At 43.2% G+C, this 17894-nt stretch overlaps 1 protein-coding gene across 4 annotated transcripts in view; it reads right to left on the reverse strand.

The window, feature by feature from the left end:
* LOC106561422 (bile acid receptor) overlaps positions 1-17894 on the reverse strand; it is a 37046-nt gene that overhangs the window by 5705 nt on the left and 13447 nt on the right. For 3 of the 4 annotated variants that reach the window (XM_014125383.2, XM_014125385.2, XM_045688293.1), the window contains 3 exons: positions 5060-5200; positions 791-933; positions 210-308 (listed from right to left, as the gene is read on the reverse strand). In XM_014125383.2, coding sequence (XP_013980858.2) covers positions 210-308; positions 791-933; positions 5060-5200 — 383 coding nt within the window. The remainder of the gene's footprint in view (positions 1-209; positions 309-790; positions 934-5059; positions 5201-17894) is intronic. The other variant, XM_014125384.2, reaches the window with a different exon arrangement.

A 17894-nucleotide genomic window follows, 5' to 3' on the forward strand; every position in this document is an offset into this window, starting at 1 on the left:
CTTCGATGAACTATGAATATGTCTGATTTGTAAAAGCATACACTATGGCTTGGTGAAAAACACACCCCATTGGGCACATGCTGGTTAAATCAACGTTGTTTCCACGTCATTTCACTGATATTACGTTGAACCAACATGGAATAGACATTGGATTGACATCTGTGCCCAGTGGGACAGAATTTGCTAGAATTGTAGGAGATATCACGTACCAGTTTTTTGGCCATGTCTTGAGGAATTCGATGTTTCTGATAAGCTTCTACGATGAAGCTCAAGAGAGCCTGCTGCTCTTGACTGAGTTCAAGCTTCTCCTGAAATAAAACCATTAGCTATCCGTTTTGAATCTCTTCTGTGTAATACTAGGGCTATTTATGAGTCATACTTTGTGAAGTGGCAGTCTCAGCTGTGAGTAATACAATCCCTTGGTGGCAACAGGACTTTAGACATGTTTAAATATTCATGGTTTACTTTAACACTGGGTTTATGGGGATCACAGACAACTGCAGCTGAGGAACCTTTTCTTCCCTCATTTTCATGTAATTCCCATATGCAGTAATCAGTGTAGGGCATTTATATTTAGATAAAGACAGGTAGACAACCAAAGAAAAAAACAATTATAACTATTATTTTTACAAAGAAATGTATTTCAGGAAAAAGTTAGTTTTGTTGAGTCTATAAACATCTAAAATAATTTTGTTGATAGTATTTAGATTCCTCAATTGGGAATCACTGACATGTCTCCCATTTTGAAGAGCAAAAAAACATTCTAAAGAGTAAAAGGGGGAGAGTTTACCTTTGACAGTTTGGTGGTGGAGGTGACCTGTTTGGTGTCTCCGTTGTCTCCCCCCTCTGTCTCGTCCCCGGTGGACTGTCCTGGTGAGACCTTGGCTTTTTTCCTCAGCCTTTTAGATTTACACTGGATCTCTGTCAGCAGACCTGCGGGCATTGATGATGGGTTCAAGCACAAAGTGCTGAAGGGGAATTTCACCCTTACTTCTTCAATAATTATTATCGTTGTGAATGCCACTGTAGTTTGATATTTTATTCAAGTGGCTTCATAGTATAGCTATGGGTTTGAGAAAGTTATTGAGAACGTTTTGAACAATGATTTTCACCTAAGGTAAGCAGTTAGGACAGATATAAAGTTCAGATAATTAGGGAATTATTTTCGATGACTGGGGATTTCTCCATTATTACAAATTCTATCAGTGTGATATTATTCTAAATTATACAACCCCTTATTTAATGTAGGGAGTATGTCAATGTTACTCCTTTCAGTAAAGTTCTGACAACCAGGGAAAAATCTATGATCAGTGTTTCCTTTGAATGAAAACCTTCAGAATTGGCTCTTTTAACATTGAGACCAAAGGAGACTGCCGAGAACAGGCGATGATTGCCATCCAGGCCTGCCTAACAAATAGCTTTGGGAGTCATCGGGGGGAGCACTGTAGCGCCAACAGACAGGGCTGTTGAATGCCTGCTACCTGCAATATTCTTCCCAACTTCCTACAACATTTATGAGCAACATGAGCCCAACTCCTTCCTCCTGCTCTCCTGACTCCCCCCACCTCTCTCTCCCTCCCTCCCTCTCTCTCTCTCTCTCTCTCCCTCCCTCCCTCCCTCCCTCCCTCCCTCCCTCCCTCCCTCCCTCCCTCCCATCTTTCAACCTTTCAACCCGGGCGCCGAAGACGTGGATATCGATTAAGGCAGCCCCCCCCCCCCGCACCTCTCTGATTCAGAGGGGTGGGGTTAAATGCGGAAGACATTTCAGTTGAAGGAATTCAGTTATACAACTGACTAGGTTTCCCCCTTTCCCTTTCCCTTTCCACAGTCTTTCCTTTAAGAGCAACAATGGTGAGACCTTTCTATTGTGAGAGGTATGACACACTTTCCCTCGGTGGAATTCAAAGCAGTCGTGTCAGAATCCACAAAGACACTTCTCTGCTTGATCTGAGACTGCCTCCAGTGCATTGAAAGAACAGTATGATACTATCACACAGTCTTATGAAGAGATAGTCAGGGGTCAGGCTCACAGCTAGACACAAGTCCATCACAGCAAGACACACGTCAATCACAGCTAGGCATGTCAATCAGAATCAAATACTGAGAGAAAGATAGCTCTGTTTTAATCATGTTGATCCTAAACTGATCAAAAGTAAATTGATATATGAATGGTAAAATGCAATACTATTGAAGAAATCCAAGATAATAAAAAAGAATAAAAAATCGTTAGTAGACTGCAAATTGACCGCAAGTAGCCCAAAGAGATATAATATTTGCCTAAAACATAATAATTTCAAACCTTGCTTAAATTTGCATATACGATCACATATATCTCTCTATATTCTCTACAGGATCAGTGTCCCACCCGTGGTGAGCTAACGTGCGCTAATGTGACATATATCTTTCTATATCTCTTTATTATGCGTGGGAATACTTTGGAACAGGTTTCCAAAATTATAATCACTTGGAGCTGATTTGCTGGTGTTTTTACAGTCTTTTATGTCCAACACAATTATTATTATTTTTTAATTTGAAAAACAATTGCCCAGAAAATTTGGGGGTCCAATAAATTCGGCCCGCGATCTGCCAGTTGGGGAACCCTGCTCTAGCGGGAAAGAACAGGTGCACTTATTCTTAAAGGAGGTGCCCTTAGATATGTCTGTGCTTCAGTTGAATTAAAACAAAGGGTTTGAATATGAATTTTTGTACGGGCAGGTAATACCGTATAGTATGTGCATCAAGTAACAAGTACCATGAGTTAATAAAATCTACAATATAGTCTCTCAAGTAATAAATGCACATAGTAGTATATCAAAGAGATGGTGTTATCACCAAATTCATTTCCTGATGTTAGCAAGATATTCTGTTGCACATAAGAAATAGCAATATGGTTAGTCACGCAGTACACTCTTAGAAAATTATTTAAATCATTTTCTATCTACAACTTCAAAGAGTTATTCGGCTGTTCCCATAGGAGAACCCTTTGAAGAGCACTTTTCGGTTCCAGGTAGAACCCTTTTGGGTTCCATATTAAACCCTTTCCACGGAGGGTTCTACATAGAACCCAAAAAGGGTTCTACCTGGAACCAAAAAGGGTTCTTCTATGGGGACAGCCGAAAGAAGCCTTTTGTAAACTTTTTTTTCTAAGAGTGTAGGATATCCATGCAACTGCAACTCAGTGGCATGTATTCATGGATGCCAAGGGAAGCCAGGCTTTTAAATAATAATAATAATTTACCTTTCGACTCTCTCTCTCTCTCTCTCTTTCTCACTCTCTCTCTGTGGTTTTATAATTTTCCATCAATTCACAAGTGGCTGAATCCCACTGGAGAAACAATCTGAGCGAGGGAACCAGCGCCCCTCTGTCTCAGTATGTGTAGCCCATGTATCTGATGCTGTCTGGACCAAAACAGTATGATATGTTGCAGCTGGAGCATTTGATTGATTGATGCCAGCAAGCATTTGGCCTCCCTTGATAATTTTTTTATAAAATAATTAGCCAATCAGCGTTGAGCTCACTCACTACTGAGTTCCAATCTGCCTCTGGAAGCAATGTCAGCACAATAACTGTTCGTCGGGAGCTTCATGAAATAGGTTTCCATGGCCGAGCAGCCGCACACAAGCCAAAGATCACAATGCACAATGCCAAGCGTCGGCCGGAGTGGTGTAAAGCTCGCCACAATTGGACTCAGGAGTAGTGGAAATGGTTCTCTGGAGTGATTAATCACGCTCCACCATCTGGCAGTCCGACGGATGGATCTGGGTTTGGCGGATGCAAGGAGAACGCTATCTGCACCAATGCATAGTGCCAACTGTAAAGTTTGGTGGAGGAGGAATAATGGTCTGGGGCTGTTTTTCATGGTTCGGGCTAGGCCCCTTAGTTCCAGTGCAGGGAATTCTTAACGCTACAGCATACAATGACATTCTAGACGATTCTGTGCTTCCAACATTGTGGCAACAGTTTGGGGAAGGCCCTTTCCTGTTTTAGCATTACAATGCCCCCGTGCACAAAGCAAGGTCCATACAGAAATGGTTTGTCAAGATTGGTGTGGAAGAACTTGACTGGCCTGCACAGATCCCTGACCTCAAACCCATCGAACACCTTGGGTTGAATTGGAACACCATCCAGCGCTCGAAGTTGCCAGTCTACTAACCACTGGTCCTGGCAACCATCATTACGCACACCTGCTCCCCATCATTACGCACACCTGCTCCCCATCATTATGCACAACTGTTCCCCATCATTACGCACACCTGCTCCCCATCATTACGCACACCTGGACTTCATTACCTTCCCTTTATTTAGCCCTCAGTAGCCTCAGTCATCAGGCAGTATTGGTTTGTTTTCATTCACGGTCTGTACGCTTCTCATGTTTTGTTTATCGGCATTCTTCATTATTATACTCACCTTCTGCACCTGCTTCCTGACTCCCAGCATTTACGTGACAATGTCTAAGAAGAAAAGGTGCTGAAATAGGCATTGCTCCTGTTCTCTTTGTGCTGACTTGCAGTAACTCCTTGTTTATAAATCAGTAGTTGTTTAATAAACTGTCAAAAACATTAACTTGCATGAAAATTTGCTTTGTGGACTTCACCGGACAGATGTTGCTCTCCGGTTCTGTGATGAAACAAACGTATGTGTAGTTTAATTTATTCTGCCACTGTGTGACTGTTGTCTTTTTGTTGTCATGGCCTTATTATATAATGGTGGCATATGAATGAATGGGTTATAGAGCATACAAGGCAATTATCACAACATAGGTTGTAATATGGATTTTTTTACTGGCTTGGCTTGGCTTCCTCAGTGATTTTACCCACACACTGCTACTGCTGCATCTACATGGATTCTGGAGTAAAGACCATCAAAGTGAATAAGCATGTCATTGACTTTCTTGTAAAATGTACTGTACATCTTTCATGAATGATGGTTTATCGTTTGTTTTGACTATTAGTCCCTTTCCTTATTCATTATACCAGTACTTCACAGTCTGTACCATTAAGAGTGGCATCATGAGTACAGTATCATGGAGAACAGCTGTTGGCGGGGACTGATACTCACACTCTGCCAGCATGCCCATCTCTTTGCACTTCCGGAGACGACACTCCTGGCATTTCCTCCGCATGTACATGTCCATCTCACAGGTCCCTCCATTCTTGCACTTGTACACAGCTTTCTTGGTGATGCTCCGTCTGAAGAAGCCTGAAGGCAGCGATCAACACAATTACCCAGTGACCTCAGTCTTTGGTCATATGATGAAATACTATTGATATTATGTACTGTAAAGGTGGAGTGTCCTTGAAACTGATTAGCTCAATAGAAATATTGGAATAAACCTGATAGACTTGCCCTACAAATACTATGACACGATACAGGTACACGGTCACCCATAAATTACACCTTTAATGGAACGATGGCATTGGATTTTTGGTTGATCTATACAATCTGCCCTTTGCCTTGACATATGCCCAAGTGGTGCTTCAAACCATTAACATTAACCCCTTTCAACAGTGTAACTCATAGTTCTAACAGGTAATTAGACATTCAAGTGCAGGGTGATGAGTACAATGACATGCATTAACATTGCTTAGCTCCGGTTCCCTCCGCCATTATACAGATGAAAGCTGACAGGGAACCCTATCCGGAGGGTGAACCAACCAAGGAGGGACAGTCTAACCTCAAACCTACACTCAGACATGAGGCAGGACAGCCCAGTGACAACAACCTTGGCATTGTCCACCCCAACAGGGTGGAATTACACTTGCACCCATTCACCTGGGGTTTTACACGAAATAGAATAAAACAATGTTGTCATAAAACAATTAAAGATAGATTGTTAGTTGTGGTTTGTCACTTTGGTGTGACTGAGCTCGTAATTTGTACATGGTACTGTAAAGTAATGCTTACTCTTGGCACTATGTAATGTCCAGAAACAATTCATACATTTTTCCTTATTGATATATACTGCTCAAAAAAATAAAGGGAACACTTAAACAACACAATGTAACTCCAAGTCAATCACACTTCTGTGAAATCAAACTGTCCACTTAGGAAGGAACACTGATTGACAATAAATTTCACATGCTGTTGTGCAAATGGAATAGACAACAGGTGGAAATTATAGGCAATTAGCAAGACACCCCCAATAAAGGACTGGTTCTGCAGGTGGGGACCACAGACCACTTCTCAGTTCCTATGCTTCCTGGCTGATTTTTTGGTCACTTTTGAATGCTGGTGGTGCTTTCACTCTAGTGGTAGCATGAGACGGAGTCTACAACCCACACAAGTGGCTCAGGTAGTGCAGCTCATCCAGGATGGCACATCAATGCGAGTTGTGGCAAGATGATTTGCTGTGTCTGTCAGCGTAGTGTCCAGAGCATGGAGGCGCTACCAGGAGACAGGCCAGTACATCAGGAGACGTGGAGGAGGCCGTAGGAGGGCAACAACCCAGCAGCAGGACCGCTACCTGCGCCTTTGTGCAAGGAGGAGCAGGAGAAGCACTGCCAGAGCCCTGCAAAGTGACCTCCAGCAGGCCACAAATGTGCATGTGTCTGCTCAAACGGTCTGAAACAGACTCCATGAGGGTGGTATGAGGGCCTGACGTCCACAGGTAGGGCTTGTGCTTACAGCCCAACACCGTGCAGGACGTTTGGCATTTGCCAGAGAACACCAAGAGTGGCAAATTCGTCACTGGCGCCCTGTGCTCTTCACAGATGAAAGCAGGTTCACACTGAGCACGTGACAGACGTGACAAGAGTCTGGAGATGCCGTGGAGAACGTTCTGCTGCCTGCAACATCCTTCAGCATGACCGGTTTGACGGTGGGTCAGTCATGGTGTGGGGTGGCATTTCTTTGGGGGGCCGCACAGCCCTCCATGTGCTCGCCAGAGGTAGCCTGCCTGCCATTAGGTACCGAGATGAGATCCTCAGACCCCTTGTGAGACCATATGCTGGTGCGGTTGGCCCTGGGTTCCTCCTAATGCAAGACAATGCTAGACCTCATGTGGCTGGAGTGTGTCAGCAGTTCCTGCAAGAGGAAGGCATTGATGCTATGGACCGCCCGTTCCCCAGACATGAATCCAATTGAGCACATCTGGGACATCATGTCTCGCTCCATCCACCAACGCCACGTTGCACCACAGACTGTCCAGGAGTTGGCAGATGCTTTAGTCCAGGTCTGGGAGGAGATCCCTCAGGAGACCATCCGCCACCTCATCAGGAGCATGCCCAGGCGTTGTAGGGAGGTCATACAGGCACGTGGAGGCCACACACACTACTGAGCCTCATTTTGACTTGTTTTAAGGACATTACATCAAAGTTGGATCAGCCTGTAGTGTGGCTTTCCACTTTAATTTTGAGTGGGACTCCAAATCCAGACCTCCATGGGTTGATAAATTGGATTTCCATTGATTATTTTTGTGTGATTTTGTTGTCAGCACATTCAACTATGTAAAGAAAAAAGTATATATTATTATTATTTTATTCATTCAGATCTAGGATGTGTTGTTTAAGTGTTCCCTTTATTTTTTGAGCAGTATATATTGATCACCTTCTGAGTGTTTGTCATACCAGTGGAGCTAGGGTGAAAGTAGAAACAAACAGTGGTGAATGGAATGAGACCTCTGTTAAACAAAACACCAAAAAGTGTTATGACATTTGGCGATAGTCATTAGGACAGAATTTATGTGTCCACTGCAGTCTGTGCACGTCTTGGTGTCGGCCACTCTTTTCTCCCTTCGCAAAATGTCTGTGTTCTAGTCTAACCACATCACATTTTAGAGAATAGGCTATAGTTTACCACCCATTTTCAAGCCCATTCGCTGATTTTCCATAACTCTGACATTTGGTAATGATAGAAAGCGTTGTAATAACCGACAGTTTTCTTGACATTTTGTTTTAATTATTGTGATATGTTTTACCGGTAAGGCATAACCCCACTATTTATTTTGCCGGGACACCAGTACCAGACCGTATCGCCTTACTTGACCCTGCAGTGGAGTAATCTTCAAAAGAACTGAAGAGTAACAGAACCTCATCACCACCAGGTCACCTATTTTCATTCTTGTCCTCTATGAACGCAACGCCAGTCGAAAACAACATTCTTATCAACTACAAGTTCTTTTCAATAACACATTTCCTATGAGTCTCTTGTGGGATCAACGTCTCTCCCTCCTCATAATTGAATTTCCCCTGTGGAACATCATTACTAAACCAACAAGCCGGAAGGATTAATGAGCCAAATTAGGACTGGAAATGCATTTAGTGCTTCAAGTGTTCAGCTGTTAACAAGACTTTATTTCACACATGTGCATGTAGAATCACCTCACCAAAAGTGACAGACTTTTAGAAGATGTGAGCCGATCCATAGAGGGCTTTCTCAAATGCTGAATGTTGAAGATGCTATTTTTTGGCACTATCTTTGCAGTCAATAGCACTTCAATGTCTACAGGTATGATCTAGATGTAATACTTAACCACTGTTCTTACAAAAAACAATGGTGCTGGATAGCTGGATAGCTGCAGTTTTACAGGCACCTGACTAATTTAGCTATTTAGTGTTTTTTTTTACACATAATGTTTTTGCCATCGTTTCCTATGACCGAAAAGAGCTTCTCGACATCAGAACAGCAATCACTAACCTCGATTTGGAGGAAGATTTCTACTTCAACGAGTCGACAGCGCAGGACATACTGCTCATCCCGGACCAGGCCCTAATCCCCGAGACTTGGAAGAGAAAAAGATGGCGCAAAAAAAAACATGCTCATCGGGTGGACACACTCCTACCATCATGTCATCTGTGCAACTAGAAGCTAAAAACTCTAGATCACCTTTACTCCACACACAAAAATGCATAAAAAGCTCTCCCTCGCCCTCCATTTGGCAAATCTGACCATAACTCTATACCCCTGATTCCTGCTTACAAGCAGAAACTCAAACAGTAAGTACCAGTGACGAGCCCAAGACAGAAGAGGTCAGATGAAGCAGATGCTAAGCTACAGGACTGTTTAGCTAGTACAAACTGGAATATGTTTCAGATTCATCCGATGGCATTGAGGAGTTTACCACATCAGTCACTGGCTTCATTAATAAGTGCATCGACAACATCGTCCCTAGGATGACTGTACGTACATTTCCCAACCAGAAGCCATGGATTACAGGCAACATCCACACTGAGCTAAAGGCTGGAGCTGACACTTTCAAAGAGCGGGACACTAATCCGGATACTTATAAGAAATCCCACTACACCCTCAGACGAACCATAAAACAGGCAAAGCGTGAATACAGAACTAAGATCGAATTCTACTACGCCCGGGTCTGACGCTCTTCGAATGTGGCAGGGTTTACAAACTTTCACAGATTACAAAGGAAAACCCAGCCTCGAGCTGCCCAGTGACACAAGCCTACCAGACAAGCTAAATGCCTTCTATGCTCGCTTCAAGGCAAGTAACACTGAACCATACATGAGAACACCAGCTTTTCTGGACGACTGTGTGATCACGCTCTCCTTAGCCAACGTGAGTAAGACCTTTAAACAGGTTAACATTCACAAGACGGATTACCAGGACGCGTACTCAGAGCATGCGCTGACCAGCTGGCAAATGTCTTCACTGACATTTTCAACCACTACCTGATCCAGTCTGTAATATCTACATGTTTCAAGCAGACCACCATAGTCCCTGTGCCCAAGAACGCCAAGGTAACCTGTCTAAATGACAATCCCCGTAGCACTAACATCTTTAGTTATGAAATGCTTTGAAAAGCTGGTCATGGCTCACATCAACACCATAATCCTAGAGACTCTGGACCCACTCCAATTCGCATACCGCCCCAACAGATCCACAGATGATGCAATCTCTATTGCACTCCACACTGCCCTCTCCTACCTGGACAAAAATAACACCTACACTACCGTTCAAAAGTTTGAGGTCACTCAGAAATGTCCTTGTTTTTTAAAGAAAAGCAACATTTTTTGTCCATTAAAATAATATCAAATTTATCCAAAATACAGTGTAGACATTGTTAATGTTGTAAATGACTATTGTAGCTGGAAACGGCAGATTTTTTATGGAATATCGACCTAAGTGTACAGAGGCCCATTATCAGCAACCATCACTCCTATGTTCCAATGGCACGTTGTGTTAGTTAATCCAAGTTTATCATTTTAAAAGGCTAATTGGTCATTAGAAAACACCTTTTGCAATTATGTTAGCACAGCTGAAAACTGTTGTTCTGATTAAAGAAGCAATAAAGCTGACCTTCTTTTGACTAGTTGAGTATCTGGAGCAATAGCATTTGTGGGTTTGATTACAGGCTCAAAATGGCCAGAAACAAAGAACTTTCTTCTGAAACTCGTCAGTCTATTCTTGTTCTGAGAAATGAAGGCTATTCCATGCGAGAAATTGCCAAGAAACTGAAGATCTCGTAAACTATTCCCTTCACAGAACAGCGCAAACTGGCTCTAACCGGAATAGAAAGAGGAGTGGGAGGCCTCAGTGCAAAACTGAGCAAGAGGACAAGTACATTAGAGTGTCTAGTTTGAGAAACAGACGCCTCACAAGTCCTCAACTGGCAGCTTCATTAAATAATACCCGCAAAACACCAGTCTCAATGTCAACAGTGAAGAGGCAACTCCGGGATGCTGGCCTTCTAGGCTGAGTTGCAAAGAAAAAGCCATATCTCAGACTGGCCAATAAAAAGAAAAGATTAAGATGGGCAAAAGAACACAGACACTGGACAGATTAACTCTGCCTAGAAGGCCAGCATCCCGCAGTCGCCTCTTCACTGTTGACATTGAGACTGGTGTTTGCAGGTACTATTTAATGAATCTGCCAGTTAAGGACTAGAGGGGGGGGTACTGTCACACCCTGATCTGTTTCACCTGTCTCCGTGATTGTCTCCACCCGCCTCCAGGTGTCGCCCATCTTCCACATAATCCCCTCTGTATTTATTCCTGTGTTCTGTTTGTCTGTTGCCGGTTCGTCTTGCTTGTTCGAGTCAACCAGCGTTTTGTGTCTCAACTCCTGCTTTTCCAGTCCCTCTTTTCCCGCCCTCCTGGTTTTGACCCTTGCCTGTCTTGAATCCGAGCCCGCCTGCCTGACCAGTCTGCCTGCCCCTGACCCTGAGCCTGCCTGCCGTCGGGTACTGTTGCCCCACCTCTGGTTTACTGACCTCTGCCTTCCTTGACCTGTCTATCGCCTGCCCCTGTTGAAATATTAAACTATTGTTTATTTGACTTGGTCTGCATCTGAGTGTTACCTTCATACCTGATAACAGCTCAGCGTTAAACACCATAGTCCCCTCCAAGCTCATCACTAAGCTAAGGACCCTCAAACTGAACACCTCCCTCTGTAACTGGATCCTGGAATCCCTGGCCCTCAACACGGGGGGTCCCTCAGGGGTGTGTGCTTAGTCCTCTCCTGTACTCCCTGTTCACCCACGACTGCATGGCCACAGACAACTCCAACACCATCATTAAGTTTGCTGATGACACAACAGTGGTAGGCCTGATCATCGATGACGATGAGACAGCCTATAGAGAGGATGTCAGAGACCTGGCAGTGTGGTGCCGAGACAACAACCTCCCCCTCAATGTCAACAAGACAAAGGAGCTGATCGTGGACTACAGGAAACAGATGGACTGCAAAGATAGTGCCAAACCCCCAGTCACATCGACAGGCCTGTAGTGGAGCGGGTCGAGAGCTTCAAGTTCCTTGGTGTCCACATCACTAAGGGTCTATCATTATCCACACAGTTGTAAAGAGGGCACGACAATTCCTCTTCCCCTTCAGGAGGCTGAAAAGATTTGGCATGGGCCCTCAGGTCCTCAAAATGTTCTACAACTGCACCCTTGATAGCATCTTGACTGGCTGCATCACCGCTTGGTATGGCACCGTCTTGGCATCCGATCGCAAGGCACTACAGAGCGTACTGCGTACGGCCCAGTACGTCACTGGGGCCGAGCTGCCTACCATTCAGGTCCTCTAGACCAGGCAGTGTCAGAGGAAGGCTCTAAAAATGTCAAAGACTCCAGCCACCCAAGTCAAAGACTGTTCTGTCTCCTACCGCACTGCAAGTGGTACCAATACCCCAAGTCTGAAGCCAACAGGACCCTGATCATCTTCTACCCCCAAGCCATAAGATTGCTAAATAGTTAGTTGCATAGTTAAGCAAATAGCTACCCAGACTATCTGCATTGACCCTTTTTGCACAAACTTTTTTTGACTCATCACATACTCTACTAATACTGTTTATTATCTATCCTGTTGCCTAGTCACTTTATTGCTAGTTATATGTACAATACCAGTCAAAGGTTTGGACACACCTATACATTGAAGGGTTTTTCTTTATTTGTACTATTTTCTACATTGTAAAATAATAGTGAAGACATCAAAACTATGAAATAACACATATGGAACTATGTAGTAAACAAGAAAGTGTTAAACAAATCAAAATAGATTTTATTTCAGATTCTTCAAAGTAGCCACCCTTTGTCTTGGTGACAGCTTTGCACACTCTTGGCATTCTCTCAACCATCTTCATGAGGTAGTCACCTGGAATGCATTTCAATTAACAGGTGTGCCTTGTTAAAAGTTCATTTGTGGAATTTCTTTCCTTCTTAATGTGGTTGAGCCAATCAGTTGTGTTGTGTCAAGGTAGGGGTGGTATACAGAAGATAGCCCTATTTGGTAAAAGACCAAGTCCATATTATGGCAAGAACAGCTCAAATAAGCAAAGCAAAATGACAGTACATCATTACTTTAAGACATGAAGGTCAGTCAATGTGCAACATTTCAAGAACATTGAAAGTTTCTTCAAGTGCAGTCGCAAAAACCATCAAGCGCTATGATGAAACTAGGTCTCATGAGGACCGCCACAGGAAAGGAAGACCCAGTTACCTCTGCGGCAGAGGATAAGTTCATTAGAGTTAACTGCACCTCAGATTGCAGCCCAAATTAATGCTTCACAGAGTTCAAGTAACAGACACATGTCAACATCAACTGTTCAGAGGAGACTATGTGAATCAGGCCTTCATGGTCGAATTGCTGCAAAGAAACCACTACTAAGGGACACCAATAAGAAGAAGAGACTTGCTTGGGCAAAGACACGCAAGCAATGGAAATTACACTGGTGAAAATCTGTCCTTTTATCTGATGAGTCCAAATTGGAGATTTTTGGTTCCAACTGCTGTGTCTTTGTGAGACGCAGAGTAGGTGAACGGATGATCTCCGCATGTGTGGTTTTCACCGTGAAGCATGGAGGAGGAAGTGTGAGGGTGTGGGGGTGCTTTGCTGACACTGTCAGTGATTCATTTATAATTCAAGGCACAGCATGGCCAGCATGGCTACCACAGCATTCAGCAGCGATATGCCATCCCATCTGGTTTGTGCTTAGTGGGACTATCATTTGTTTTTCAAAAGGACAATGACCCAAAACACACCTCCAGGCTGTTTAAGGGCTATTTGACCAAGAAGGAGAGTGATGGAGTGCTGCATCAGATGACCTGGCCTCCACAATCCCCCGACCTCAACCCAATTGAAATGGTTTGGGATGAGTTGGACCGCAGACTGAAGGAAAAGCAGCTGTCATGACTGTCCTGTGAGGATCTGAATGGGTCAGATCAGCTTTGCAATGGATAACTTCAACCAGACCATTTCTCACCCACAGGGGGGGAAGGAGGGAACTGGTGGGGGTTTGACAACCCACAGCCTGTTGTAAATCAAGGAGAGAACATCCCACTCCAAATTCACACAGGAATGTTCCTTTGTTTTATAGACATTTTCCAGCTGAAACTCTAACATGTTCTAAAGCGAGTACTGGAACAATATTTCTAACATAGAACGTGGGGAATGGTCAGAGGCAACCCAAAGACCACTAATGTTGTTTGGTTATTATTTTTTGATGTCATTAAAAATGTTATAAAGGAAATACTGTAACTTCAAAAGTATGCACACTATATCTGTGAAGTGTCCATCCTCTTCGTTTTGTATGAAATATGAAACCTGATGAAAGTGTTTTTGTTAAGAGAGGGATGTGATCTTAGAAACTATAAGAGGAAATTTATTCTATAACTTTGTACAAGTAAGTAGTCACACCCCCCCCTTGAGCCCCCCCCTCAGAGAGTGTGTTTCAGCCTCACGAACCCCCCCTTTAGAAGAACTGTATAAAATGATGGGTTAAGAATTAACACATCAGACCAGAGAGACGTGTAGCTGCAGCTCACGTCCAAAGTGGTTCGAACACAATCTCAACACAAGGTAGAGACATTAACGTCACCTTCCGGACAATCACTGGTACGGCTGATTAGCTGACCAAAGTAAAGTATCTCGAAAAGCAAATTTAAGTGGGACTATTCCACTACTCTTCTCGAATTACCGTAGTACGCTACTCTCATCACCCCACTGAGAACCATCGACACACCATCTATCTTCAAAGAATCATCTTTCAGAGCGAGTGGAAGTAGAGTGAGCTCTGTAGTTCTGTTTAGGACTACACGACAGGTCGCTGGATGCCAACGGGTCACCGCTGCTTCTACACCTGTATTGCTTGCTGTTTGGGGTTTTAGGCTAGATTTCTGAACAGCACTTTGTGACATCAGCTGATGTAAGAAGGGCTTTATAAATACATTTGATTGATTGATTGATGCTGGGCGACGGCAGAGGAGAGCAACAGACGAAGACGGGTGGGGACCCCTTTTGGACAATTAGTGCCTTAAAAGCGCGCCGCAAAAAAGGCCCAACACCCTTTCCAAGAAGGCCTGGCTCTGACAGAAATTCACGAAAAACCAAGACATTTACACGTAAATACAGTGGGGCAAAAATGTATTTAGTCAGCCACCAATTGTGCAAGTTCTCCCACTTAAAAAGATGAGAGAGGCCTGTAATTTTCATCATAGGTACACGTCAACTATGACAGACAAAATTAGGAAAATAAATCCAGGAAATCACATTGTAGGATTTTTTATGAATTTATTTGCAAATTATGGTGGAAAATAAGTATTTGGTCACCTACAAACAAGCAAGATTTCTGGCTCTCACAGACCTGTAACTTCTTCTTTAAGAGGCTCCTCTGTCCTCCACTCGTTACCTGTATTAATGGCACCTGTTTGAACTTGTTATCAGTATAAAATACACCTGTCCACAACCTCAAACAGTCACACTCCAAACTCCACTATGGCCAAGACCAAAGAGCTGTCAAAGGACACCAGAAACAAAATTGTAGACCTGCACCAGGCTAGGAAGACTGAATCTGCAATAGGTAAGCAGCTTGGTTTGAAGAAATCAACTGTGGGAGCAATTATTAGGAAATGGAAGACATACAAGACCACTGTTAATCTCCCTCGATCTGGGGCTCCATGCAAGATCTCACCCCGTGGGGTTGATCACAAGAACGGTGAGCAAAAATCCCAGAACCACACGGGGGGACCTAGTGAATGACCTGCAGAGAGCTGGGACCAAAGTAACAAAGCCTACCATCAGTAATACACTACGCCGCCAGGGACTCAAATCCTGCAGTGCCAGACGTGTCCCCCTGCTTAAGCCAGTACATGTCCAGGCCCGTCTGAAGTTTGCTAGAGAGCATTTGGATGATCCAGAAGAGGATTGGGAGAATGTCATATGGTCAGATGAAACCAAAATTGAACTTTTTGGTAAAAACTTTGCATCCAAAGAACACCATACCTACTGTGAAGCATGGGGGTGGAAACATCATGCTTTGGGGCTGTTTTTCTGCAAAGGGACCAGGACGACTGATCCGTGTAAAAGGAAACAATGATTGGGGCCATGTATCGTGAGATTTTGAGTGAAAACCTCCTTCCATCAGCAAGGGCATTGAAGATGAAACGTGGCTGGGTCTTCAGCATGACAATGATCCCAAACACACCGCCCGGGCAATGAAGGAGTGGCTTCGTAAGAAGCATTTCAAGGTCCTGGAGTGGCCTAGCCAGTCTCCAGATCTCAACCCCATAGAAAATCTTTGGAGGGAGTTGAAAGTCCGTGTTGCCCAGCGACAGCCCCCAAACATCACTGCTCTAGAGGAGATCTGCATGGAGGAATGGGCCAAAATACCAGCAACAGTGTGTGAAAACCTTGTGAAGACTTACAGAAAACGTTTGACCTGTGTCATTGCCAACAAAGGGTATATAACAAAGTATTGAGATAAACTTTTGTTATTGACCAAATACTTATTTTCCACCATAATTTGCAAATAAATTCATAAAAAATCCTACAATGTGATTTTCTGGATATATTTTTTTCTCATTTTGTCTGTCATAGTTGAAGTGTACCTATGATGAAAATTACAGGCCTCTCTCATCTTTTTAAGTGGGAGAACTTGCACAATTGGTGGCTGACTAAATACTTTTTTGCCCCACTGTACATTCATGATTTCTTACTCCAAACGGGTGGCGGTTCATGTGCAAAGTATATGATTCATGTGAGAGTAGTATCTAAATGTAAGTATTATGTCTCTGTCTGTCACGTCCTGACCAGTAGAGGGAGTATTTTTTTTTTATTTTGGTCAGGACGTGGCAGAGGGTATTTGTTTTATGTGGTTCGGGGTGGTGGTTTATTTAGTAGGGTGTTTGATTTAGTGTTTGTGGGAGATTGTTCCATGTATAGCTTATGGCCTTAAAGGACTGTTTATTCGTCGTTGTGTTCTTTTGGTGTACATGTTAATGTTGGTTTTTCCTTCTTTCCGTAATAAAAGATGATGAGTAACATATACCCTCTGCGTTTTGGTCTCAATCCGACGAGAACCGTTACACTGTCACTCTCTGCCCCCCTACCCTCTCCATCGATTTTAGTAACAAGCTGCCATATTGTGTCAGTCCACTAGGGACCTGTTTCAAATGTATTAACCTCTTACATCTAGACGTTCCGCTAGCGGAACACCTGCTCCAATATCCAATGATAGGCGTGGCGCGAATTACAAATTCCTCAAAAATACAAAAACTTCATTTTTCAAACATATGACTATTTCACAGCATTTTAAAGACAAGACCCTCCTTTATCTAACCACACTGTCCGATTTCAAAAAGGCTTTACAGCGAAAGCAAAACATTAGATTATGTCAGCAGAGTACCCAGCCAGAAATAATCAGACACCCATTTTTCAAGCTAGCATATAATGTCACAAAAACCCAGAAGACAGCTAAATGCAGAACTAACCTTTGATGATCTTCATCAGATGACAACCCTAGGACATTATGTTATACAATACATGCATGTTTTGTTCAATCAAGTTCATATTTATATCAAAAAACAGCTTTTTACATTAGCATGTGACGTTCAGAACTAGCATACCCCCGCAAACTTCCGGGGAATTTACTAACAATTTACTAAATTACTCACGATAAACGTTCACAAAAAGCATAACAATTATTTTAAGAATTATAGATACAGAACTCCTCTATGCACTCGACATGTCCGATTTTAAAATAGCTTTTTGGTGAAAGCACATTTTGCAATATTCTAAGTACATAGCCCAGCCATCACGGGCTAGCTATTTAGACACCCGGCAAGTTTAGCCTTCACCAAAATCAGATTTACTATTACAAAAGTTTGATTACCTTTTGTTGTCTTCGTCAGAATGCACTCCCAGGACTGCTACTTCAATAACAAATGTTGGTTTGGTCCAAAATAATCCATCGTTATATCCGAATAGCGGCGTTTTGTTCGTGCGTTCCAGAAACTATCCGAAATGGTAAATCAGGGTCGTGCGCATGGCGCATTTCGTGACAAAATAATTCCAAATATTCCATGACCGTACTTCGAAGCATGTCAACCGCTGTTCAAAATCAATTTTTATGCAATTTATCTCGTAAAAAAGCGATAATATTCCGACCGGGAATCTCCTTTTTTGCAAACAGAGGAAAAAACACAAAGGCGGGGGCGGCCAGTGC

Source organism: Salmo salar, chromosome ssa10 (assembly GCF_905237065.1).
Source record: "Salmo salar chromosome ssa10, Ssal_v3.1, whole genome shotgun sequence".
In the NCBI taxonomy this organism is placed as follows: Eukaryota; Metazoa; Chordata; class Actinopteri; order Salmoniformes; family Salmonidae; genus Salmo; species Salmo salar.